The 25,076-nt window shown below is 35.9% G+C and overlaps 2 protein-coding genes across 3 annotated transcripts; one reads left to right on the top strand and one right to left on the bottom strand.

The window, feature by feature from the left end:
* Positions 1–1,419: 1,419 nt before the first annotated feature.
* On the bottom strand, positions 1,420–5,605 carry LOC18605671 (S-type anion channel SLAH2-like). Of its 2 annotated transcripts, none has more exons than XM_088804948.1 (6): positions 5,389–5,605; positions 4,424–4,547; positions 3,337–3,843; positions 2,405–3,175; positions 2,198–2,229; positions 1,420–2,114 (listed from the first exon to the last, which is right to left on the bottom strand). In XM_088804948.1, exons 2-6 carry the CDS (start codon positions 4,535–4,537, stop codon positions 1,736–1,738), a joined length of 1,803 nt encoding a protein of 600 aa, XP_088661074.1. In that variant the 5' UTR covers positions 4,538–4,547; positions 5,389–5,605; the 3' UTR covers positions 1,420–1,735. The 2 variants fall into 2 exon arrangements, with proteins under 2 accessions (XP_088661074.1, XP_007038877.3); XM_007038815.3 differs by having other exon boundaries at positions 3,337–3,846; positions 5,389–5,604.
* Positions 5,606–16,275: 10,670 nt separating this feature from the next.
* Positions 16,276–24,501, top strand: LOC18605670 (P-loop containing nucleoside triphosphate hydrolases superfamily protein). The gene is made up of 16 exons (XM_018117402.2): positions 16,276–16,814; positions 17,884–18,005; positions 18,102–18,190; positions 18,273–18,308; positions 18,586–18,679; positions 18,932–18,974; positions 19,112–19,212; positions 20,011–20,075; positions 20,357–20,853; positions 20,968–21,055; positions 21,160–21,300; positions 21,748–22,316; positions 22,776–22,911; positions 22,990–23,058; positions 23,178–23,309; positions 23,885–24,501. Exons 1-16 carry the CDS (start codon positions 16,597–16,599, stop codon positions 23,996–23,998), a joined length of 2,514 nt encoding a protein of 837 aa, XP_017972891.2. The 5' UTR covers positions 16,276–16,596; the 3' UTR covers positions 23,999–24,501.
* Positions 24,502–25,076: the final 575 nt, after the last annotated feature.

The raw sequence follows: 25,076 nt of genomic DNA, 5'->3' as shown, positions 1-25,076 counted from the left end.
TAGGTTGTGGGGACCGAAAACTCATACATGCTACTTGTCGCGGCTACTGATTTTCAGTCACTGTAGCTGCTAACAAGACATTAACCTTGTCATAACAGTGTTTGTCTCCAAATAGGACATAGATGATGCATCTCCAAGATGAGGATATAGGCTTTTGCAATAATGTTCTCAATATAAAATTGTTAAAGGACTCAAAGATCATCTCCAAAGATCACCAGACAAAAATTTACTTCTGATGGAAGTGTTCCTTTTCTGGATCTGGAGGCAATGTCCTATTTCACTCCATGAGAGGGCTATATTACTAGCTGCAGCAAAAGTCCCGACGTAATGATGCTACAGGAGAAAAATCGACAAATAAACATTACATATAGTATTAAATTTTGTGCAACGACAACATTAACGATCTTTGCTGCTATCAATCCCCGTTTCATGGAAATTATTGTTTTAGGAAAACGCATCAACAAGCATAAAAGCGAGTGTGTGCCACCGTGACCAATGTAAAGTGGTAACTTCATTGCCAAGATGCAGAAGTCTTCTCAGGAATTAATTACTTGAACGAGAATATAAACGAATAGCCAACGGACCAAGGCCCTGTTACATGCTATGTGCCGGGGATTGTTCAGCCTCAGGTCATTGTAACTTCCTGAACAATGGATAACGCATGTATACTACTCCCACTTCAGATGTTGTACAACATTCGATATTCATTGCATTAGGGCAGGGTCTTTATCAACCAGCTGTTTGGCCTTGTTTAAGGACACAAAAGTTTAGACAGCAAGACAGAGAGTTATTGGAGCCTTGCAATAGTAGATATAGAAGGAGTTTGCTATCAAGTGTGAATAGAATAACTTTCATTTTAGTTTTAGATGCCGGGTGCCGGCTGCTTTCTAGCTAGTTAGCAGACCACGAATTACCGTAATTCAAATTGATGAGAAAAACCAAGACATTTTCCTTTCCATCATGTACTTGTCTTCCATGCATCATTGTCACCATAGATATCACATGCGGTTGAGCTAATGCTTGAAGTTGGATAAGGCCCTCGCAATTTGTGGTAGTTAATGAACACAAAGAAACAGATTCTCAGCTTGATAATTTGCTACCTTTTAGTCAATATAATCACCAAGGCTTCCTTGAAAATGTAAGCAGCGATACAAAGAGGAAAAATTAAGAACTTGGAATCCATTTTATGTAAAATGGAAACTTAACATCGTTTGCCAAAGTAGATGCAATTTTAAACATCTATCATTGTGATTTAATCCATTTAGTTACCAGTTGTTAGTTCCTACCACTCCCATTTGTGCAGATAGGGCATTTAGTTACCCAGCAGTCCAGCTGCATAGCCAGGGCATTATCTCAAGGTTATACTGGTTTAGCATGAGCAAAGATACTTCCGAGTCAGTATGAATGCTTAAAATGATCTTTCAGAATTTGTGGCCCTTATTTTAAACAATAACAAGAAATCGTGTTTGCAAAACCTTTTATCAACATCTGTTTCATACACGCTGCAATTTACAACTCAATATGATTTTACACATTCCTCCTTTCTTGCTGCAGAAAGTGCCAGAAACCTTCATTTCTCTCTGCACACATGGTCACTGGAAACATGAAAACTCTAAGGTGGATGTTCCTCACATGTCTGAGTGCTGAAGATTCAAAAAAATGTTGGCAAAAACCTGCTATTGATTGAAACTGAGGCTGATCACAGTGGCCCATGCCCATGCATTAAGCTTTACACTCATTTAGCTTCTGCAGTAGGAATCTTTAAGGCAGCTTCTATATCTTTGCTGTCAGCATTTGCAAATTTCAAGAAAGTTTCAATGTCTTTACTATGATCTGAGCTTCCTTGTCTTACGTTGAACCACTTCTTATGAGGTTTTGGTTTTCTGTCGCTAATGGCAATGGCAATGGCAATGTCATTAGGGAAGAGGTCTCGTAGGACAAAAGCATGCAATATAGTCGTTATGAGCAGAGCTGTTACTGTGAGTGTAGCAACAACAGAGAGTATGATAGAAAGAGTTTGAGTTACTATATTCGTCACTGCACTTGAATATCTCATGGTAGCAACGGCAGCACCAGTCATTGGGAAAGTATATGCCCACCAAGCCAATGAGAACCTGTAAATAAAAGAGAAATTAGAATCAGACTACCTAACAGAGCTGAACTAGCAACAAGGAAATAGTCACAGTGATTCACATACTTGAATCCTCGGAAAAAGTTAACTCGAACTGCCTGCAAAGCCAAGTACAAATAGCACAGTTTAGATTTACTATGTGTACACTTCATCAAGTTAAATCAACAAAAATAATGCCAAGTGCCAATGAGAATATTATCATATAGAACTGTCCTAAAATAAGATGGGCTAAAGAGTAATGCTGTTATGTATTTAAGATGCAAAGAGGCTAACCAGTGAGAAATAAAGGAACAAGGCAATGAAGCAAGCAATCCGTGATCCATAATCAAAGGAGCCTTGGATCGTGGCCCATGCCATTGAAGCAACACTTGGTGCTGCAACAAACAGAAAGAATACAGGATGGAGCTCTTTTGGGAGTGTTTCATTTGTTGGAAGTCTCTGGTAAAGAGTTACAAAAAGGATTGTATAGTGAGCCAACCCAACAGCAAAGAAGAAGATAGGCCCTTCTTTAAGTCCCATTGATGCACCCAATTGTGCCCCCACAAAGTTCCCAACGATTGAGAGATGGTTTGAAGGATTAGCCACCTTTGAAAGCCTTCGTTGACCACCTGACATCCACTGTCCGTAGATTTTAAGCTCCAGACAGAAGATTGGAGTCATAAGAACGTACCACAGAGCTACAGGCAGGCTTGAGGCAACTGAAGGTGGCACTCCTAGAGCTAAGAACAGAAGAGTTATCCAAGGGGCAAAGAAGAAGTTGACACGGATTGGATGGTAATACTCACGACGAACTGCTTCAAAGTAGAGAATGACTTTCAGAAGGTAGATGGAAGAAACAATGACTACTAGAGCAACAGAAATCCACCAGAGGATGAGATTTACTATCAGGCTTATGTGAAGAAATTTTGTAGAGTTAGCAGTGGCCAAGGTTTTCCACATAACGGCTTGGCTGCTCACCCCGAGACAGATACCAAATGAAGAGATGGGATAGCGGAGAAGGAAAGGCCAAGTCTTGTCATCTGGAAGCACAATCTCCTCCGAAGCCTGTCAAAATAACTTATGTCAGATTCTTCAAACAAGAAAAGTATTTGGCTTGAAGAACAGAACCATTTACAGTATTTTTCATTTTGACACATATAGTGGATAGGTTTTACAAATTTACAATGGAATTTGAGATGGATGATTCGGGGAAGGTAAGAACATACCCTCAGGGTTTCCAACTCTGGTCCTTCCAGTGCATCAAAGTATCGGTCCACGGGTAATGCTTCATTCTCTGGATTCCTTCTCACAGAGTCTTCTTCTGATTCACTTCCCCGCGGCTTTCCACGTAAATTTGATAGCTGCCTTTCAAGTCTCCCGGACCATGTTTTGAAAGAATCAAATCTCTTGTCCTTCAGCTTTTTAATACTAGGATGGTGATTCATGTTTCTAATGTTAGCTGCCTCCCCGAAGACTGATCCTTTTGGCATTGGCTGAGAGAGAAATTTGACTCGTTTGGGCTCTCTGTTACCAAGAGTCTCTGATGACTGAGAAGAATCCGGAACTCCATCTCTGAAATCTTTTGCATTGTCATCAAGAAAAAAGACACTTTTGGTGCCTGCTGAGCTAGCTGCAGTAGGAGAAGAGGGCATGCTGATGGAAATAGAAAGCTTCCTCTGATGACCGGTGGGTTGAGAAATATTGAATGGGTTTGAGAAAGATGTTTCACTTTCCTGCTGTAATGGCAAAAAACAAAAAAACAGAAGTATTAGAATCCATAATTCAAATTTCCCTGGGTGAGCAAGCTGAAGATATAACACTACCCACCAACCAGACAAATTCTGCAGAAGCATCAGGAAGTCATTCAAGGATATGAGAACGATAGTAATAGTAATTTTAACAATGATTCTGGTAGTGACAATTGGTGAATCACTAAAAGTTACAACAAGAACCACAATTAACATGACAGAATTCTAGAAATAACAATATAAATAAATTACAATTACAACGATAACAAATACAACATGGTTGCTTATTTAAACATTTAGGCACCAATGACCTTGTAGCCTCATGGTACCCCTGTTCTTGTGAAGATTAAGGAGGATTTGAGTCTATGCAACAAGGTGGAGTGAGTAATGAGCTAAGAGAAAAATTACTTCTCATTTTAATCTAGTTCTAGCCTTTGATTATAACGAGAATAAAAATAAAGTCAGTTAAAGTATGCATAGATCATCCACGACCAAGAGATGCCGTATTTAGCAAGATCTATTCATTTTTTACCCCGAGAAGCACATATTAGAAGGTGTAACTTACTATGATGCTATCGAAGCCAGCCACTTCATTTGATGATATAACTTTAAGGAGTGAGGGAACTGGTTCGGGAGATTCCTGCAACTCTACAGAAACCAGATGCTCGCCGTGATCCATTCTGAAATGCCTGCACCCGAAGGATTGAGACAGGTCAGCTATGTTGAGCTTTTACGACATTACAAACAAGTAACAAATATATATATAATGGATGCAACTATGCTTTAAGTTTTGACATCATTAAATAAGCAGAAAAGAGCAGTATTAATTAGCTAATTGCGAATAACATAGTTATCTCATCTTCCAAATCATTTCCAGAACAATGATCCCAATAAGTTGCCAATTCAAAGTTAATGTTCTTGGAGATAGACATGGATTATAGGACTTCACAGCTAAAAAATGGGAACATTTTCTTTTTGTCTTGTGGGAAGAATAAAAACAGGGCAGTAGATTTGAATGAAAGCAGCACATGATACAAGCCACACAATTCATTCCCATATATCTTTATGCCAGTCCTTATTCCATCTAAAGATGCCAGTCTCTGATTTTTTTTTTTGACGCACAAGATAGTGATTTGATCTAAATCCTGTTGAAGTAATGTTCTTTGTGGAAGCTACACTGCTACAGTTCCTTCCATAGATAACTACCCATGTGCAAGTGAAGTAAAATAATCAATATCAGGACATTTTTGATCCACCAATATGTTAGATGGACTATGCAACAATTGCCGTGTCTCAAGTCTAATATTTCAAAGAGTGAGAAAGATGAGAAATCAAGTTATACAAATTAGTCTGCAGGACGTTGAAGGTTCTGACAGTTCGATTCCTTTACTTGAACGTTTTAGTATGATTGAGTTCTGAGACAGTTTCCTCAAGGTTACAATTAAATATCAGAAAAACAAGCATGTTTTGCAAAAGAGGTGCATGAAATTAGCACCCAACGCTGAAACAGAAGATAAAACAAATTCTAACCTCAAAACCAGCTGTTCCACTCGGATAATGCAGGGAACAAGAACGCGGCAGTGATCAAATGACTCCTGGAGATCTCCACAATAGGGCAAAAGGGTGAGAAAGTAAATGCTTTGCAGGAAGCTCCAAAGAGAGTTCTATGGAGCAGGTGAGTTGCGGAAAAACTCAGAACATAACCATATATAGGGAAGAAAGTATGTGGACCAAGAAAACAACTTAAGAAGCACAACTAACACACGTTTTCGAGAGATATCGGAGGCAGAATATATAAGTCTAAAGCGGGCCATACCATGTAGCAACCATTAGGCACTAGCACCTTAAAATCACTCCATTTTTGTATTGCCACTACTTTATTTCGAGGAAATTCTCATACAAAAAGACAAAAGCAGCAGTAATAAACACTTCCAGCTAGTACTTAGATTGGGAATATTTTAGGTGATCAGCTAACAGTGTTGATTGATTTTTGTCATCTTCATCGTTACCTGTACTTTTATGTTTTCTTGATCGCTATCAAAAACTAGGTTTGACAAAATTGACCGTGGCAGAACAAAAAAGTAAGTAAAACTGGGCCTGAAAATCTGAAAAAAAAAAAATCAAAGCCTGCCTACTAAAACTAGAAGAAAGCACAACCAATTAAATCCAGCGATATGGTCCCGATTTGAAATGGTAACAATGGCCGCCATATGTGAAACAGACCCAAAAATCTAGTAGATAAATTCAAGCAGAAACTTATATAAAAATATATTAAAATAATACGAATCAATTTCAATTTATAGAAATTCTTTTGGTATACTGATTTATCAAAAATCTTACAACGATTATGTAATAAATGAGTGAAAATCATGTAACGATTATATTAATAAAAAGTCAAGATCAACAAGTGATCACGTCGTGTAAAGAGTAAGGATTATATGTTAATTATGAGTAACTATCAACACAAAATTTATTTCAATTATATTGTTGTAAACTACAGATTAAAGACAAAAAGGATATTTGTAGTTTAATTTCCAAAGTCAAGGACTAGAAACAAGGATATTTGTAGTTATCAGCAACAAACACGTTGCTTTGCAGGTATATAAAAAACCAGGAGAGCGCAGATGTCACCAACTTATTTTTAAATTCAGTGGATTAAAAGAAATAGCTTGTCAATCCAAATTGAAAACTACATGAAGTAGAGAAGATTGGCAGTACTCAAAGTTGAAAACGATTAAAATAATTATAGGGGTGATGACCTTGATCGATGAAGACATGCTTTAATTACGTTTCATGTAATATATTGCAGCAAATGCATTTTACACAGTCAATTGCGAACTAGCTGAAATATGGGATGTCCGGAAATGACAAAACAGGAAATGTAAGAGAAAGAGATTGGTCGTTGGATTTGATAAAGATCTCTGAAACAACTACTAGTACTAGCCCCCACATACAGCTATAACATGTTGAAGAAGGATTTAATTTAGCAATAAATTAGGCAAAAAGGTTTGTGGTCATACTTGCCAGAGTGATGGTCCACCACGGCTCCTCTTTCGTGACCGATAATCATGTCTGGTTATCATATGGGTTTCCAGGGTGGTTGTTCCTGGATATAAATCAATATTTTAAAGAATCGTAGCCCAATTTTATATGGCTTTATTGTACGTACCTAACGATCGAGATCCAATGCGATTAAGGATTGATGTTGGTGAAATTAATGACGACTTTGCTTTAAGATCAGTTATAAACCTACTTATTTGCAGCAAATAAGGCGCATGAAAACTGGAATTTCGACGGCTAGACAGCTAGATGAAAACTGTAAAAAGAGAGATGTGGAATCATGCTGGAAGCAATATCCTCCACATAGACCTTTTGAAATCTAAATATCTGAACATGAAATTTAAATTTCTTTTCAAAGAAAAAACAAAGAGAATAAATGTTGGTCAATAATTATTGCCATCAAGACATTTGTTTCTTAACATTTTAAGGAAAATAATTAATTCTTTAACCCTCCTTACCTCATGGTTGGAGTATATTGAACTTTGCTCCTCTTTTAATCAATAAGATTTCCTTTTTTCATCACCAAAATCTCTGTGTAATGTAATGACATAAAATGATTAAAGGCTTAGCTTCATAGAAGGAAAATAAATTGAACAGTGATGTTTAGCTGAAAGCATTGGTGGAATTAGTTGAGGGAATTACCTAATATTATACGACACTAACGAAAAGGGAAGAATTTGGACTGTCGAAGAGACATGGGCTTTCAACTTTTCTTGCCCGGATATGGACTCCAATAGTGTAGGAAATCTGAGGCCGAAGACAAAAAGGTACACTAAACCTAAAAAGGGAACTGACTCGAAGCATTTTGTTTTCAGCATAGACTTTTGTAACTGTACTGCAGTTATATTTATGAGGGAGTATAATACTTTTGTAACCGTACCACTCAGATTTTGGGCAGGCCAGTTTGTATGCCATTAAAAGTCTTTTAGCAATCAGCATAAAGACTGTGATTGATATAATGATTCTAGTGTTAATAAAAACCGCTTAAAATAAAAGTATTTTGTTTTTGCAACACTACAATTACAATCGGACCATGATAATTCATTGATGTCTAATAAGTAGTAATTATTCTCAACAATAAAAAATATCTTTTCAGGAATTTTAATCAAGTATTGTGGAAAGTAATTGAACAATTACTTTAACAATTTTGTTTGAATGACGAAGACAATTATTAATATATGGTTAAATTAATCTTAAAGTCGAATTCCAAAATGTTGGAGGTGCCAGAATTTTGGAGAATTGATACGTACAACCAATTCCCTCTTCCTGTTTTGCTTTCAAATTCGTATGGGTAAATGCACGTAACCAATTAAGGAAGGTGCAAGAATTGGAAAGACAAGCTCTATGTTGAATTTTCCCACCTCCAAAAATATATATATATGGGGATTAAGGAGACAAGTATTCCATCTGTTAGATGAACTAATTGATGAACTTTAATTTTTTGTTCTTCTATACTGGTCTCCACCCGTCGCTTACTTAAATTACGCCATGATTCTTGTTTGACTTTATATGATTACAATGGGAAACACTGAAAAGTTGATCCTCCGCATTGCGGATTAGGAATCCAGCTAACTAGTGCCGTGCTCAGTTTGGTTGCCACGAGATGGAGAAATGGAGAAATTAAATTTGAACTTGGAAGATAATATCTTTTCAACGACTCAAGTTTCACTTTTCATTGCACGAGAGAACAGAGACCCTTTCTATGCCTGTGTCCAAGTAAAATAGACACTCAATTAGGTGTCCTGTTTTTTTCTTTCTTGTGGATTTGAGCTAGCTAGGGATTGTTTTTCATGCTGATGCTGATTCTTGCGTTACGGAATGCATCATACACGGGATGGTGTTTGTTAAACCTTTTACAGGATGCTGGTACGGTTCAATTTGAGCCCTCATTTTCTGCCGATGGGACCCATCCATCTTTGAAAGAAAGAAAACAAACTAATCAGTCCATAAAGACCAAGCTCTCCTTCTTCATGATCAGAGCATTTGGGTCTGAACCCACCAAAGATACTGGGTTGAGCCCAAGGTAGATATTAGGGTTCTTTATATTTGGGCTTTTTAATAGCTGATTGCAGCTCCATATAGTGTTTACCATGTTGGGTTTTAGCATTTTGCTCACTAATGGGCTTTACAATTTAGGTTCTCGACTCTCCCCTTCGATTTTTCAATGCAAAATCTGAAGCAGTCAAACTTCTCTTAAAAAATGGAATTTGACAAAAGTTCACAGTGAATTGTTCCAATTCTTATAGCAATCCTCATAGCAAACAACACCAATATCTGGAATGACAGATTGATTTTCAGTGAATTGTTCCAATCCTTATAGCAAACAACAGGAATATCGGTTTTCAGCCTAAAGGACATACATAAAAAATGCCACTTGAAGTACAGAATGAGCCTAAAGAAATGTACAAGTTAGTAGTATAAAACTTTCTATGCAAACTATGAAAGATTACTGATGGAGATTGGGTTGCATTTGACTTTGAAATGTTGTACACTAACGAAAAAAGAGGTAAAACAAAAGCAGAAAAGAATCAGACATAAATAGGACAAACCAATCCAATTTAGAGAACAGTAGCACCAATGAACAGGGAAAACCGGGCAAATCCATCCAATCAATCAACCTTTTAAGAAAAGCAATGGTGGCCCCATGGCATAAATAGTGTGGATGGGCTAAGTCAATTTATAATTTCTCTTATGAGTCCGAAAAAGAGCTATCACCATCTTAGTTCTGGTGACAAGGACTTTGATATTGGGTTCATTGCACACAAAATGTGCCTTTTACTTTACGGATTTAACTGATCTTAGCATGGACCATTTGATACAGATCGCATCTTAGGCAGAAAAAGAGAAAGATGAACACAAAACAAAGGGTGTGAGAAATGGGGGTGGTGTTAACTCGTACTTGAAGTAGATGAAGAAACACCTCTCATGAAGCAAATAAACGGGTTAAATTTATAAATGTCAGAACAAAAGTTGGTATCTTATTGGAATAAGAGAAATGAAAAACAAAAGACCTGATCGAGACAGGTGGGTTTCATGTGCCTCTTACAACTTTTGGGGCTGAGAACATGAAATTGCTTAGGAGGTGCATTGTTTTTATAAAGTGAGAGAGTTGTCATATTATGGTTTGCCTCCTCCTTGTTCTTGGCCTACTTGGAATGAACCTCTTTTATATATGTGTGATGTGTCATATAGCACCACTAGCAACAAGAAAAGCCAGTCGGCAGCTCCTGGCTGGGCCAACCTGGCCGAATTGGCTTCGATTTTAGCCAGCCTGGACTCAGGGGTTAGGTTTTGCAGCGTGATGGTCGGCTCTGAACTCTGATATATATGTAAAAACTTTTGGCATTTTAACACATGCTTGAGATCCCATCCAAGAGATGCATGAATTTCGTGAAGAATGAAATGAAGAAAGCAGGAATTATATAAAGGAATGGGTTTTATGAGCTTCAGATTCTCATTGAAATGGGTAAAACAGAAAAAGAGAGTCAATAATTCGAAAGTTGCACGAAGTCCATCCTTTAGTTTGTCTCTTTACACCTTTTGTTCACCTATTTGAAACAATAATAAATTTTAATCCTATGAAATTCTAAATTCAATACTATTTTAATACAACCAAACACTTTTGACCTTTGTTGCCCAAAGGTATAAACAAATGAGTATATTTTATGTTTAAGTAGTCCTTTTAAAGCATGTCGCCATGGATATGGTAATTAGGTACCTCTTGGATTTTACTTGGTGTCAAGCTCTGGAAGCTACCACGTCAAATGCAAACTTGGTCAATTGCCACTTAGCTCACACTATAGCATGAGTTCATTTCAAGAACATCAGCTTTTTTAATATTCATAAAACTGTCAGCATGTTCCACTTTACCACCAATATTAAGGCAAGCTTTTCATTTAAAAGAAAGCAGCCCCAATCAATCCATCATCTTTTTAAGCTTTTATGGTATTGTCTTCTGTTAAATCCATGTCCTTTTCATTAATTCCTTTTTTCCGGTTTTTCTACATAAGTTGCAGCAATAACAGGTCACGATGAACAGCCAGAATTTGATGGGTTCATTAATGGCACACAAACAAGCTAATAGTTATACCCCTTTTATTGGTTTATGGTGGAGAATCTAATTCATTAATGTCCACATCTTTCAAGATCTAGACTTTCTGCAAATAGAAAGGATTAATTAGTCAAATAAGACTCGTAGGTAATTTGTACAAAAGCCTTTAAGAAAGGTTTAGCTTTCCAAGTTTTTCAATTCTCTGCTTTTTCTTTATTGTGGTCCGCTTGCAAAACAGTTACTTAGCTAATCAGCAAAGGCAGCAGTCCAAAAGAAAGTAATTGCATGTTTCAAATTTCATTGGTGTCAAGTGGATGCATGTAATTGTATGCCTTTCAGATCAAGAATGCTGTAAAGGTTCATAAAGTTCCATTTCTGCCTTCCAAAATTCAAAAGGAAGTGAGCACAAAACAACACCAGGACTGTTGGTAAATTCAAGAATGAGATCAGCTGCCCGCAGCATCAACCCTTTTATCAGCTCTCCTCCCTACCTTTTCCTTTAGTGTTCGTGAATGGAACTTATTCTAAGAAAACATAGTTCCCATTAGCCAAAACTTTCACAAATCAAAGTTGGCAATTCATAAAGCTAAAAAAAGAAAGAAGGAAAATAGAAGTAGTTGGGAAAAATGAAAAGTCAGGCTGTCACAATGAAACTCCATACACATTTCAATAATGTAGTGAAAATAAAATGTATCTGTATAGAAAATTTCTGCCCTCACCATTGAGTTTGGTGTGTAGATTGCCTTAACATACACGTTCATCAGATATTTTTTTTCCATCTCTACCCATTACCCAACCCCACATCCGATTTCTATAGCATGTAATAATGCATTGCAATTTGTCTTTGACAAGCCAACTTGCAATCTAACAACAGAGACCATTAATCAATCATAACAGAAACCAATGCAGTTGGTTTCCGAATGTCGGCTTGCTTCGCATTTTCCATGAGAGTTTTGCCAAAAAAATGGCCCTAGTCATGATAATCCATCATAGTGGCAAATTACTGTTGGAATAGAGTGGGGACTGAATAATTTATAGCCTCAAGGCTTGATCTTGAAACAGTTGGATTCTATAGCTTCCTTTCAAACCAAGCATTGGAAGTCAGAAAAAGTAAAGAATGATATCCCGTCCAAATAAAATGCGAAAGACTTGCATGCATTGCAATTAAACAGTTGATTTTACTTATGAATCATTGAGTAAGTATGCATTTGTCGCATAGTTCAAAGGAAAAAGAATGCAAGCAAAATACATGAAACATTCCCTGTGCCGAAAATCAATTCCGGTCATTTCTTGGCAGGCTCATGCAATGGATAATCATGAAAAAGAAGAGTGCCGAATGCATTATCGAGGGAGATGCAATGAAAGCTCGAGATATGTTGGACTGCCCCTCAAGGAGAATGCAGGAAATGTGAATAATGGGGTTGGGATTTGAAAAGAATATGCTGATCCTGGAACAGAAATAATAAAGAGGCATTCATTGATTCACCCAAAAAGAAAATAAAATGAAGATTCGGACAAAGCAAATAACCCCAATATGAAGATTACTCATGAAATCAAAAGTTGACGCAGTAAAAGGTAATCGGCCACCTTGACTAGGACCACTTGTTTGTTTGCTTTTTGTATCTATTTTATTTTATTTAGTTTATTTGTTTTGCCCTTGGGGAAGGGTAGCTTTTTTTTGATGTGGTGACTGAGACTCCGTAATAAAGTAGTGAAAAAGTATAGTGGCATGGCGTGTAACCCACCAATCGAAATGCTGCAACAAGATTTTAAGCCTTAGCATGTGATGCTGAGGTGGAAAAAAAAAGGCAGATGTGTAGATGCCCATTGGAATCTCACTTATTTTCTTCTTCTTTCTACCCCAAACCAAAAACCTTGTCCAATAAGATTCTCTTATTCTCTCTCTCCCCCCCCCCTTTTGATAACTTGATTGATAAGAGCTCTCACCCCCCCACCTCACATCCTTCAAGAACCTTCCCTTCCTTTTGCCAATTTGTAAGTAAAAAAGGCTAAAGGGTTTAAAGGCCTAAAGGCAATTTGCCTGTGCAAAATTTCATGGGTCCAACAGGAAAAAAATAAAAATTTCCCCAAGAAACAAAACAAAACAAATGCCCAATTGTTACCCCACTCAGCCAACAGAGGAAACAGGGGAGAAACTTCAATTAATTTGAAAAGAAGAAAGGTGAAAAGAAAGAAACGAATCCAATGAAATGAAAGAAGCAGTTTTCTCCAATGTGTCACCAGGCCAACTGCTATATTTTCCTACATTTGGGCAAGCACTTGTCAGTGGATGCTTTTTCCTTGATATGTCCCGAAATCAGCTCCACCATCTCTATACGCCATCCTGCTCTGGGCTTTTCTAAGCATGAAATATTAAATTCCCCAAGGCTCTTTATATGCAAAATATAAAAACGAAAATTAACCATTAAGATTTGAGACAATGATTTACACTTGTGAGGTTTACAGTTACTTAAACAATCTTGTTGGGGAAAGCACACACCTAGTTGCCATTAACCATATCTTAGATGGTTAATTAATCAATATTTATAATGTTGGTGGGTCTAGATTTTTTGTTATCACAGAAGATATTATATTTGTAATAGCTAATCGTTGGTGTAGACAATAAAGCCCCATATAGAATCATTGCAATGCCAAGACAATCAACTTGAAAACTACTAAACCTGCATTTTTGTTCATTTCCTTTGGTCCCATTCCCCACTATGACTGAATTATTATGATATAACACTTTGAATCCGTACCTTTTGTTTCTTTGTACCATAAACCTCATATACATCCACAATGACAATGCCTTCAGCTGCCCTTCAGTCAAGCATATATTAAGAGAATTTGGTACTATTATTTTGGAAGCTAAGTAGTACAAAGTCGAAACCCTATCCACACCACACAGAGTCAAAGCCCATTTTTGTTTTCCGAGGATGAAAATAACCAGATTCTACCATATTCATCCCAAATTTCCTCCTCATCTTGCCACTTAAGTTGATACTTAGCTTAATATAATTTAGATTAATTCACTAATATAATTTGTGCCAGTTGGAAAATTCCAAAAATAGATGACAAATTGATAAAGGTTTTACTGCATAATTGCATTATGACGACCACTTTTGCATACAAAGTGAAAGCCAAGTTGATAATTATTGGTTGCAAAAGAAAAGAAAAAAAAAGTCGTTTCTATGGAAAAGCCAAAATAACCCTAAAAGAAATAATAGCCATAACTAATAAAAAAAATTAACATAAATATTTGGCTTACTACTATGATCAAACCCATAAACAATTGTGGGTTTTGGGTCTAATAAAATGGGAGACTTTCCAGTGTAGCCGCCTCAATTTAGTCGTGTAGTGGTCTGCCGATATCTTAATAGGGTGTAGAAACGAAAGGGAAGCACTGGAGACAGCAAAAAGGCGACAGATTTCTAAAAAGTAAATTCTAACGTGTGGTTTCTAATCCAACACTTTGGACGGGGAGTCCATCTGCCGCACTGTAAAGCAAATGACGAAAAGAAATTAAAATACTTAACAATGCATTAACTTATTTTTTGAAAGTCAACAATCCATTAACTTACTACTTGATATTATCAATTATTAATCAGAAATACATCCGAGTATCTAATTCATAGATTAATATATAATTTTTTATGTAAATAGTATGAATTTGAATCCCTTTTTTTTTAAAAAAAATTATTAATAAAAATATTAAAAGAAACATTAATTTTTCAATAATGATAAAAAGACATGCACGGTTCTATGTTCACTCTTTCTCCGACTATAACTACTTAAGCTTTGGCTGATGAATTTTTAATCACATATATAAAAAGAAAAAGAAGTTAATACTAATAATAATCATACATATATAAAAGCTAAACAGTTTTCTTTTTTATTTTAATTCTGGTAATAGTAGGTTTAGGTACATATATATTGGCTAAATTTTGGCTTTTCTATTTCAATTAGAAAATCTTAATAAATCTGAAATTAAAAAAAATTAACCATTTTCCCACGGGAAATTAGAGCTTCCAATTTTGCACATGTAAGTTGCATCTATACGATAGTGATTCATACTATAAATAATTAATACTAACTTGTGGTAAGTAAATAATAACTTACTGAACTAACAAAGAGCGTAATAATTAATTTTCTCAATGATCAAATGAGGGGTTTCACCATGATACATTCTTGACGTTAAAGATTAATTAATTGAGGGTTAATTTCAATTAACATAATTCGTTTAATAAAACATTCAACATAGTTTTATTTGGAAAAGGATTTCATTTAGTCTAGTATAAACGTCGCCGTTCAATACGCTTAAATAGTAATTACTTAATTTGGCTCTACAACTCAAGGAGGTCTTCTATTTTTAATAATTCGTTACATTATTGCAATTTTAAAAAAGATTTTTCTTTTAATGTGTACATTGACAACCATATTACATATAAAGTAATCAACCATTATAAGTACAAGTATATTAAATGTAAGAATCTTTGTTAATGTTAAGATAATTGTATCAATCATCTAAATTATCTAATTAAAGTTACAGTAATTGTATTCATAATCTAATTATAATTAACTAATAATATTATAATATAACTCTAATTAGATATTATAATTTAACTAACTAATAGTACTATATTATAAATCAAGTTAGATAATTCATATAGTTATTTTATCAGTTAATATGTGATTAACTTGTGAAGGCACATGTTGTAGATTTTTTTTTTTTGGAAAATAATAGTTTAGAAATCCACAGTTCAAAATTAATTGTAGACAACGTATTTATTGATATAGTTTAAAACATTACATAGCATTAAAAATATGGTAAAGCAACAATAAGATATTGCTAGTTGGCAAAAATATAATGGCATGTGTCTTAATCCTTTTTCTTTTCTATTTCATGAATTCTCTGAAAAGAGATATATATATATATATATATATATATATATAATTTGGAACCATTATCTAAAGGAAAAAAAAAATCTAAAACTATGGTTAGCCGAAAGAAAAAAAAAATTAAAAAAGCAATATAAAGAAAAGGAGGGAAGAAAGAAAACCGACCAAAAAGACATAGAAAAGGAGAGAAACCTAGATTAGACGGTCACCGGCAAGTCAAAAAGCAAAAACAAAGTAAAATTTTTCTTGTTTCTTTTTCCCGGGAAGGCTTTTAACGTCCATTAGTATGGCATGCTATAAATAGTCGAGGAGGGCCAGACCACATAGCTAATAGCTTAGTCCTTTACCTGTCAAAACCCTTTAGACCAACGTTGTATTCGGGCTAATATATATATATATATAAATATATATAACTCTTTCACATTCATTCTCTTCTTTGTCCTTCAATACTTCCATTTCCAACAACCCCATTTCTTTTTTTCTTCTTCTTTCTTTGAATCTTTTCTCCCATCTGTTTTCGTTTCTCTTTGAATCTTCACATAGGTTTTCTCTCTAATACATATTTCAAAGGATTCGTTGCAAAAAACAAACCTTTTATCTGTCAAGATAGCAAAGTCTCATGCTTTGAGATTAAGAACAAAGGAAGAAGAGAAGTCAAGGGAAGTTTTTTTTTTTTGGTTTGGTTGAGAAGGAGAAAGAAGGCTTTTTTTGTTTGGTTGGATAGAGAGATGGAACAAAAGCGGATATTGTTGTCAGCTTTAAGTGTTGGGGTTGGTGTTGGGGTAGGTCTTGGATTGGCTTCAGGGCAAACTGTGAGCAAATGGGCTGGCAAAAGTTCTGCAGAAGATGGTATTACAGGGGAGCAGATTGAGCAGGAACTTATGAGACAGGTTGTGGATGGAAAGCTTAGCACGGTCACCTTTGACGACTTCCCTTATTACCTTAGGTAAGCCTATAATGGGTCCTTGTTGCTGGTTCTTTTCTTTCTTTTTTTTTCCTTTGTTTAAATGGTCTTTTCATTACATGATTTTGCATTAGATTCACATTGATGTGGGTGTTTAGAAGATCTTGAGAAATGAAAATTTGTTTTCTTTTTCTTTGTTAAAATGACCGTAAAGGATTTGTGCTATACTGCCATTATTTGGTTCTTGTGTTTGATATTGGTCCCCAGACCCAGGCAATTATAGAAGGAGAAGAAGAAAAAGCTGTTGGTTTGGTATGTATTAATCACCATGTCCATGTGCATGGTCTGGTTTGGAGATATTCTTTGCACATGCTTCTTACAACTATAAACACCCGTGATCATTTATTATCATATTCTTTTTTTTTTTTTGGCGGCTGGTGGGGTTTAAACCTTGCTCCTTGTATTTTGATTAATTGATTTATCTTTTTTCCGAGCTGTGTTTAATGAAGAGGATTCATTTGATTTCTTCTTTTCCTGGGTTAAAGTTCCCAGAACTTGGCCTATGAAATCTGTTTTTCATTTCTTGCGCTTCTGGAGGGTTTAGAATATTGTTTTCTATGATACCATGAAAGTTTAGCAGACTAAGATACTATATCAATTCTTCAACATGATAATGTCCGGTGTTTGAACATGCCAATATTTATTTAATGATTTCAGGTTAGGATAGACTATTTTTGGGAAGTCTTAGATCTTGAACTCCATGAGAGCTGCAGGTTTTGCTCTGGCTTTAAATATTCTTTTTTTATTTATTATTTTGAGGGATTTCTGCTCTTTTGATGACTGTCGTCAGGCTTTTTAGTTCTATTTGCACGTCAATTAAGTCTATCAATGGGCTAAAGTTGGAAAATTTACATTTTATAGCTTTCAAGCAATCTCATTAATTACTCTATGTTAAAACATATATTACTAAAGTTTCAGGAATTCATTCCAGGTCCCTTTTAATAATTGTACGAGGTACCTGGTTGCCATAATATATGAAGTATTACTTTTAAGGCAAACTTATCTAGTAGTTTCACAAATTTACTCCTCCTTCTGATGGTGATTAATGCAGTGAGAGAACTCGGGTGTTATTGACAAGTGCTGCTTATGTCCAATTAAAACACAATGATGTTTCTAAGCACACACGGAATCTTTCCCCTGTCAGCAGAGCTATTTTGCTCTCAGGACCTGCCGGTATGTTTCTGGAATTGTTTCTTTAGTTCTACATTAAGATATATATCTTTCAGAGTTCATTTTTAACCTAATGGGCTGCATTTTAATCTTGTGAAGAACTTTACCAGCAAATGCTTGCCAAGGCTTTGGCACATGACTTTGAATCAAAGCTACTGCTTTTGGACATAACTGATTTTTCTCTTAAGGTAAATAGGCACAACATCTATTGTCGTTAAGTTTCAACTTTCTAGAGTCCTACTTATTCTTTTTACAATTATTTTGCCACAGATGCAGAGCAAATATGGTTGTACCAAGAAAGAACCTGTAAGTTTTACTTTTTCGGGTTTTTGTTTTAAAAGTTACTGCATTCATGCATTAAGCATGGTCGGGTTTGACTTGATTGTAAAATTGAGTGTGGTGGATGAAGGTTAAAAAATTTATACCGTTACATGTGCCTGTCTTGTGTTAATTCTATCTAATTAATTTCTACTCAAGATAACATCTGCCATCGTGTATCACATCCTCTAAAGAAACTGATCAGCTCTAAGAATTTTTTTTATGTGGTAATTATAATAACCTGATTTAGTTGCATCTTTTGCAGTCATTCAAGAGGTCCATCTCAGAAATGACATTAGAGCGAATGAACAGCTTGTTTGGTTCCTTTTCACTCCTTTTGCCTAGAGAAGAAACAAGTGGTAATCTTTCAACATGTTATACGTATTTGTTAACAGAATCATATTGCTTCCTTAGGTTTCATTTTTCTGCATTCTGATTCTGTGCAGTACTTGTGCTTGTGATTTTAGGTTTGCTTAGGTCATCATTGATTATGTTAAAAAACCTGCTTGGATTTAATATTCAATTGGCATTCCAATCTTTACACATCTTGTTGATTCTTCATTTTTTAACCATTTCTTTCACTATAGTTTTAATCAAGATTTTTCCTACAGGCACGTTACGTCGACAGGGCAGTGGTATTGATATTAAGTCCAGGTAATTGCCTTTATCCTATAACTTTTTCCATTTGCATGGTAGAATATATACGGTGGTTATTGTGCTTATGGTCTGGTTGTTACCGCTGGGCCAGAGGTGAGGTATCCCCTATAACCTTCTCCTTCATACATTTGTAGGGCTGTGGAAGGTTCAAGCAATCTTCCAAAACTCCGTAGAAATGCCTCAACTGCATCTGATATGAGTAGCATCTCTTCAAATTGTACTCTCACAAATCCAGGTTATACTTCATTTATCTTTTGAACTTCTGTCTGAGAAGCCTTAATATATGTATAATGTTTTTGATTCATTACAGTCAAAAACTCCAAAAAAGATAATCTTAACATTGGCCGTGAGCCTGTGACTCAATTCCTTTCCTATGAGTCATAATAGAATACACACAATACTGAGGTGCTAATTCTGGTTTCAAATTGAACCATAGTTGTCCTAAGAAGGATACTGACGTTAGAAAGAAACCTTAAGTCAATTGCCACCTTTAGGTAGACAACCTCAAGTTGCATTTAACCTATAATGATCTTTAACAAGGTCTGTATTTGAAACCTAATCAAACTTATTGACTGCATTCCATCTTTTCTTCTTGTGATCATTCCTTTCATAGACCTTACTTTCAAATAGTTGAATTATTCTCTGATTGTAGCTCTTTCTAGTACTAGCAGCATATCCTGGCCTCAACCTATTCTTAAATGTACTTAACCTCTTACCTTCAAATAAATCTGTTTTTCATTCAATTGCCTCTTGCCTACTGGTTGGATTAATAGCTGATAGTTTAGTTTTATTGGAGCTTTCTTCTCAAATTGTATTTTGCCATATGTGAAATTGACTTGGGATTGCACATTATTATAGACTCTGTGCTATGAATTCTCAATAAGGTCAGTGTAATTATTAGAGACTTCATGCAGTAAACTTTTGGCTGTTGGAAAAAATATATCTGTTACTTTAATTTCTTGACATAAGAAGATGTACAAACCATACTTATATTATTTGGCGGTTTTTTTTTTTTTTTTTTTGCTTCTTTTAGCATCCCACAAGCGCACTAGCAGTTGGTGTTTCGATCAGAAACTTTTTCTACAGTCACTTTACAAGGTATGCCATAATACAAAGTAGTCAGTTTGGAGGTCATTCAATGGTCTTTCTCGATGATTCTTCCTTTTAATGTATAAACATGCATATGCTCGTGTGTGCACACGCACACATGCCTTATATGTATCATATAAGTTGTGTCAAAACCATACTACATATGTGCTGGTATGCTTTCCATTAAATTCTTTCTTTGAACACAAAGTTTGACTAAGCAGACAGTAGCTGATCCCTCAACTTCCTATTTTACTTAAATGGTATTGAAGGCCATTGTCATTCTCTTGCAGGTACTGGTTTCAGTATCTGAAACTGGTTCCATCATCTTATACCTGAGGGATGTCGAGAAGCTCCTCCTCCGATCACAACGCTTATATAATCTGTTTCAAAAATTGTTGAACAAACTTTCGGGTTCAGTGTTGATACTTGGTTCCAGGATGTTGGACCCAGAAGATGACCGCAGGGAGGTGGATCAGAGGCTCTCGGTATTATTCCCATACAATATTGAGATAAAACCACCAGAAGATGAAACTCGTCTTGATAGCTGGAAAGCCCAACTGGAAGAGGACATGAAGGTGCTCCAAATTCAAGATAACAGAAACCACATTGCTGAGGTACTTGCAGCAAATGACCTTGAATGTGATGATTTGGGTTCGATCTGTCAAGCAGACACAATGATCCTAAGTAATTACATTGAAGAAATTGTGGTATCAGCAATCTCTTATCACTTGATGAACAATAAGGATCCAGAATACCGAAATGGCAAGCTTGTTATATCATCCAAGAGGTAGACATTAATTGTTATTTGATCTTGATATGAGCTTCTTTCACCGCATTTTTCTTCTTCCCTTTTCTGAAAATCTATCAGTAGCTTAACATTAGTGTTCTGGCTCTGGAGCAGCTTGTCCCACGGACTAAATATATTCCAGGAAGGAAAAAGTTGTGGGAAGGATACCTTAAAATTAGAGGCAAATGCTGACTCTGCCAAGGTTGTGCTCTAATACTAGTTTTGCTTTAGAAGAATTCAAGCATTTTGGATCTGGGTCACTTTATGCTTATTGTCTAATCTTTCACCCCTCTTTGTTAACCGTAGGAAAATGAAGGTGAAGAGGCTGTGGGTGCAAAGACTGAATCAAAATCCGAAACCCCTGCCTCTGAAAGCAAAAGTGAAACTGAGAAGTCCATTCCTGCTGCGAAGAAAGATGGAGACAATCCACCAGCACCTAAAGCACCTGTAAGTTAATGTCCTTCAACAGTTAATTGAAAATTGAGATGAATACGTTTGAGATACATGTTGCTATGCAGCTTATGTACTTCGAGGATATAAGTAATTACCGCTATAGTTCAAAAACAACATAGCTGGAAAGAAAAGAAACAAACACAGGAAGATTAATATAGTGATTATATCAAGTTTATTTTGAAGGGGATTATTCCACCCTTCTTTGCAATGAAACTACAATCTTTCAAAAAAAAAAATCAAGTTTATTCATATTTTCTAATTTTACCGTGATACATGCTGAACAGGTTAGCAGATTTCAAGGGTCAATGAACTCAGTAACTATAAATGCATTTGTGTCGTTACCTAAAATCCTGAAAGCTCAAATGTCCATTACCTCTTTCTGGTGTCCTTTTCCTTTAGTGGTCTCAGTTTTATCTTAGTACAGATATAATTCTCTTGCAGGAAGTTCCTCCTGATAATGAATTTGAGAAAAGAATAAGGCCAGAGGTTATCCCTGCGAATGAGATAGGGGTGACATTTGCAGATATTGGTGCTATGGATGAGATCAAAGAATCACTTCAAGAGCTGGTCATGCTCCCTCTGCGAAGACCAGATCTCTTCAAAGGTGGGCTTCTCAAGCCTTGTAGAGGTATATTACTCTTTGGGCCTCCTGGTACTGGGAAAACAATGCTGGCAAAGGCCATCGCGAATGAAGCTGGAGCAAGTTTCATTAATGTCTCAATGTCCACCATCACATCAAAATGGTTTGGAGAAGATGAAAAGAACGTAAGAGCTTTATTTACACTAGCAGCAAAGGTTGCACCAACTATTATTTTTGTGGATGAGGTTGATAGCATGCTGGGGCAGAGGACTAGAGTTGGGGAGCATGAGGCTATGCGGAAAATTAAGAATGAGTTCATGACACATTGGGATGGTCTATTGACCAAAACCGGTGAGCGAATTCTTGTTCTTGCTGCAACCAACAGGCCATTTGACCTTGATGAAGCAATAATTAGGCGATTTGAGCGCAGGTACATATTCATAGTCATCTCACTGTTGCTATTATCCTTGTATTGTCTAACTGTGTGACTGGTTAGTTTTCTGATCATTTGTGCATTCACTATCCTTGTACCTGGGTATCATACCCTCACTTGATTAGAGTTTGAGCTCATAGCTTTCAGTATCTATTAAATTTAATCAAGGTTTCCGAAATATTGTTTGGAACAATCTCCTCCATCATTCTTAATGCTTACTTCATTGAATTATTATTCATAGAGAGTTTATATTTTATGTACCATCTTGTTAGACTTATTCTAGACCTTCTGTGTTTGTTTCTTGTCAAGGATTTTCTGGCACTTGATTGGTACTATTCCTTTCTATTGTGTCTCCGCCTTGATACCAAGAACTATAATTATAATTGACCGTCATGCTGACAGCTTAAAATTTGACTGAGCATCTGGTCTTACTCTTTTAACTTCCATTTTGAACAGAATTATGGTTGGCCTTCCATCCATTGAGAGCAGGGAACTGATTTTGAAAACTCTACTGGCAAAAGAGAAAGTTGAAGATCTGGACTTTAAGGAGCTTGCAACCATGACAGAAGGATATAGTGGAAGTGATCTCAAGGTTTGTTATTTTAACTCATAACATCTATTATATTATATTTAACTGTTATCAACTGATGGCATTAACTACTGGGAACAGAACTTGTGCGTGACAGCAGCTTATCGACCTGTTAGGGAGTTGATACAGCAGGAGAGGTTGAAAGATCTGGTGACTACTAAACCTCTTTCCAATTCAACTATTGTCGATTTTTGCCATATCTTCCTGTTACTAGTAGTTTTGGACAATTTACTTACTAGTAGTTTCGCCATATCTTCCTGTTACTATAGGAAAAGAAGAAGAGAGAAGAGGCAGGCAAGAGCTCAGAAGATGCCTCAGAAACAAAAGAAGAGGACAAGGAGGAACGAGTAATAACTTTGAGGCCTTTAAACTTGGAAGATTTGAGACAGGCAAAGAATCAGGTAATTTCTGGTCATAATTTCTTTTTGCCTCAAATGCTTAGTGTGCCCCTTTGGCAAATTTGTATGTTACTGCTGGTAATCACAAAATTGGTGTTTGAAAACTGTCTTCGATTAGTCAGATCTTAGTCCATCTAGAGTTTAATGGGAAAAATGCCATGCTGGTTGTTTAAGTTGTTTAGAGCAATATTGGTACTTCAAAGGCTTTCCTGGGAGAGTGCTTTGAACTTTTGCTCAATCGAGGACATTTTTCTGCTATTAAATTTGCAATTATCTCTAACCTCTTCCAAAATTTTTCAAAAATTTTAGTTGACCCTACTTCTTCTAATGGTCACTGGACTCTGCTACACAATCTAGAACTACTATGCACCCACAAGTTTCTTCAGACCATAATTCTTTCTTAAGTTTTCACCTGTCTTTACAGGTTAGATGCTAAACTTAGTGATGCTGAAAAATAATGATCCTCTTACTAGTCTAACTAAAACTGTTAGTATAATCTTCGGGCTGGTAAACTTTGAACTATAGGTCATACATTGAACTTTTAGAGCCAAATGCTTATTTTGGATGCTACACTGTAGGTTGCTGCTAGCTTTGCTTCTGAAGGATCAATAATGGGCGAGCTGAAGCAATGGAACGATTTGTATGGAGAAGGAGGTTCGAGGAAGAAGCAACAGTTAACTTACTTCCTTTAGATTATAGAAAGCAGGCATCTCATGTACTCATCAACTGGGTTCTCTACGAAGAGATGTGAAAATTTGGTGATGCCAAAAGCCCCTTCAACGAAAATGCAAGTCGTTCCACTTCCAGGCATACATGGGGTATGGCATCCAAGATGGAAAGCTCTGGCACGGCATCCTTGTACAAAGAAATGCCGACCAATACCTCAGAGCTCTTGTAGGGTTTGTGTGAAATAGCTTTTTAAAGTATATATCTGGCATTTGCACATGATGCTTAGAAAAGGGGTTATTTGGCAAATGTATTCCACTCCATGAACCATTTGCCACCAATCTTTGGGTATTTTAGTTGTGTTCTGTGAATGTGTGGTATTTTGAAATGCCGAAGGATTTCCACTTTCAAAACATGGGAGGAGTTTGTATTGGATTGCTTGAGATTCTCTACTTTAGTTTATAAGTACCTTCTCTACAGTGGCATTTGTACAATGGTCTCGTATAATCTTAATGGTATATTTCTTGTAGTCCTGGACTTTAGTCCATGCAAATAGGAAAGAATGCAATAACACAGGCTCTTCGCGTAGCTGAACCCTGCACTGCAACCATGCATGGGATGATGAGACGTAAGTGTTAGACAAATTATGGACTCGAGGTCGGAAGTTAAGCTTGAAGAAGTTTCTCCTTCGTCTTCTTCTTTTTAAATGAAATATGAAAAACAGAATTCAATGGTTAAAGTTCAAACAATCACAAAATTAAAAAAGAATGATACTGATTGCGCTTCATTTATCTCAAAATAATTTGGCTTACATGTAGATTATTTATAATACCACAAATTGTCAAATCAAATCCAACTCACTTTTAAAATTTTCATTTTTTATTCAAAAAAACTCTCATCTTTTAAGTTTATTTGAAAGTAGGGTTTCGATCTTATTCAACAAATTTCTGTTTTTTTCTCTTTCTTTCTTTTTTTTTTTTATTTTAAGGAAAAATAAAAACTTAAACAGGGTTTGGGTTTTAGTTCAGATAAATGTAAAGGGATAAAATTTCAGGGACCCATTTTCGTAATTTAACCAAAGAGGCAATGAGCCCAAATTTTAAC

Source organism: Theobroma cacao, chromosome 3, assembly GCF_053813885.1.
Source record: "Theobroma cacao isolate CCN51 chromosome 3, ASM5381388v1, whole genome shotgun sequence".
Classification (NCBI taxonomy): Eukaryota; Viridiplantae; Streptophyta; class Magnoliopsida; order Malvales; family Malvaceae; genus Theobroma; species Theobroma cacao.
Note: the sequence above shows the minus strand (reverse complement) of the source record. Positions and strands in the feature narration are given on the sequence as shown.

Coding starts and splice junctions, on each gene's coding strand:
- LOC18605671 (XM_007038815.3), bottom strand. CDS start 4,537: ATGGATCACGGCGAGCATCTGGTTTCTGTAGAGTTGCAGGAATCTCCC. Junction 2,230..2,404: donor TGTTCCTTTATTTCTCACTG/GTTAGCCTCTTT, acceptor TTGGCTTTGCAG/GCAGTTCGAGTTAACTTTTT. Junction 2,115..2,197: donor AACTTTTTCCGAGGATTCAA/GTATGTGAATCA, acceptor TTTTATTTACAG/GTTCTCATTGGCTTGGTGGG.
- LOC18605670 (XM_018117402.2), top strand. CDS start 16,597: ATGGAACAAAAGCGGATATTGTTGTCAGCTTTAAGTGTTGGGGTTGGT. Junction 18,975..19,111: donor GGTATTGATATTAAGTCCAG/GTAATTGCCTTT, acceptor ATACATTTGTAG/GGCTGTGGAAGGTTCAAGCA. Junction 22,912..22,989: donor ATAGTGGAAGTGATCTCAAG/GTTTGTTATTTT, acceptor TACTGGGAACAG/AACTTGTGCGTGACAGCAGC.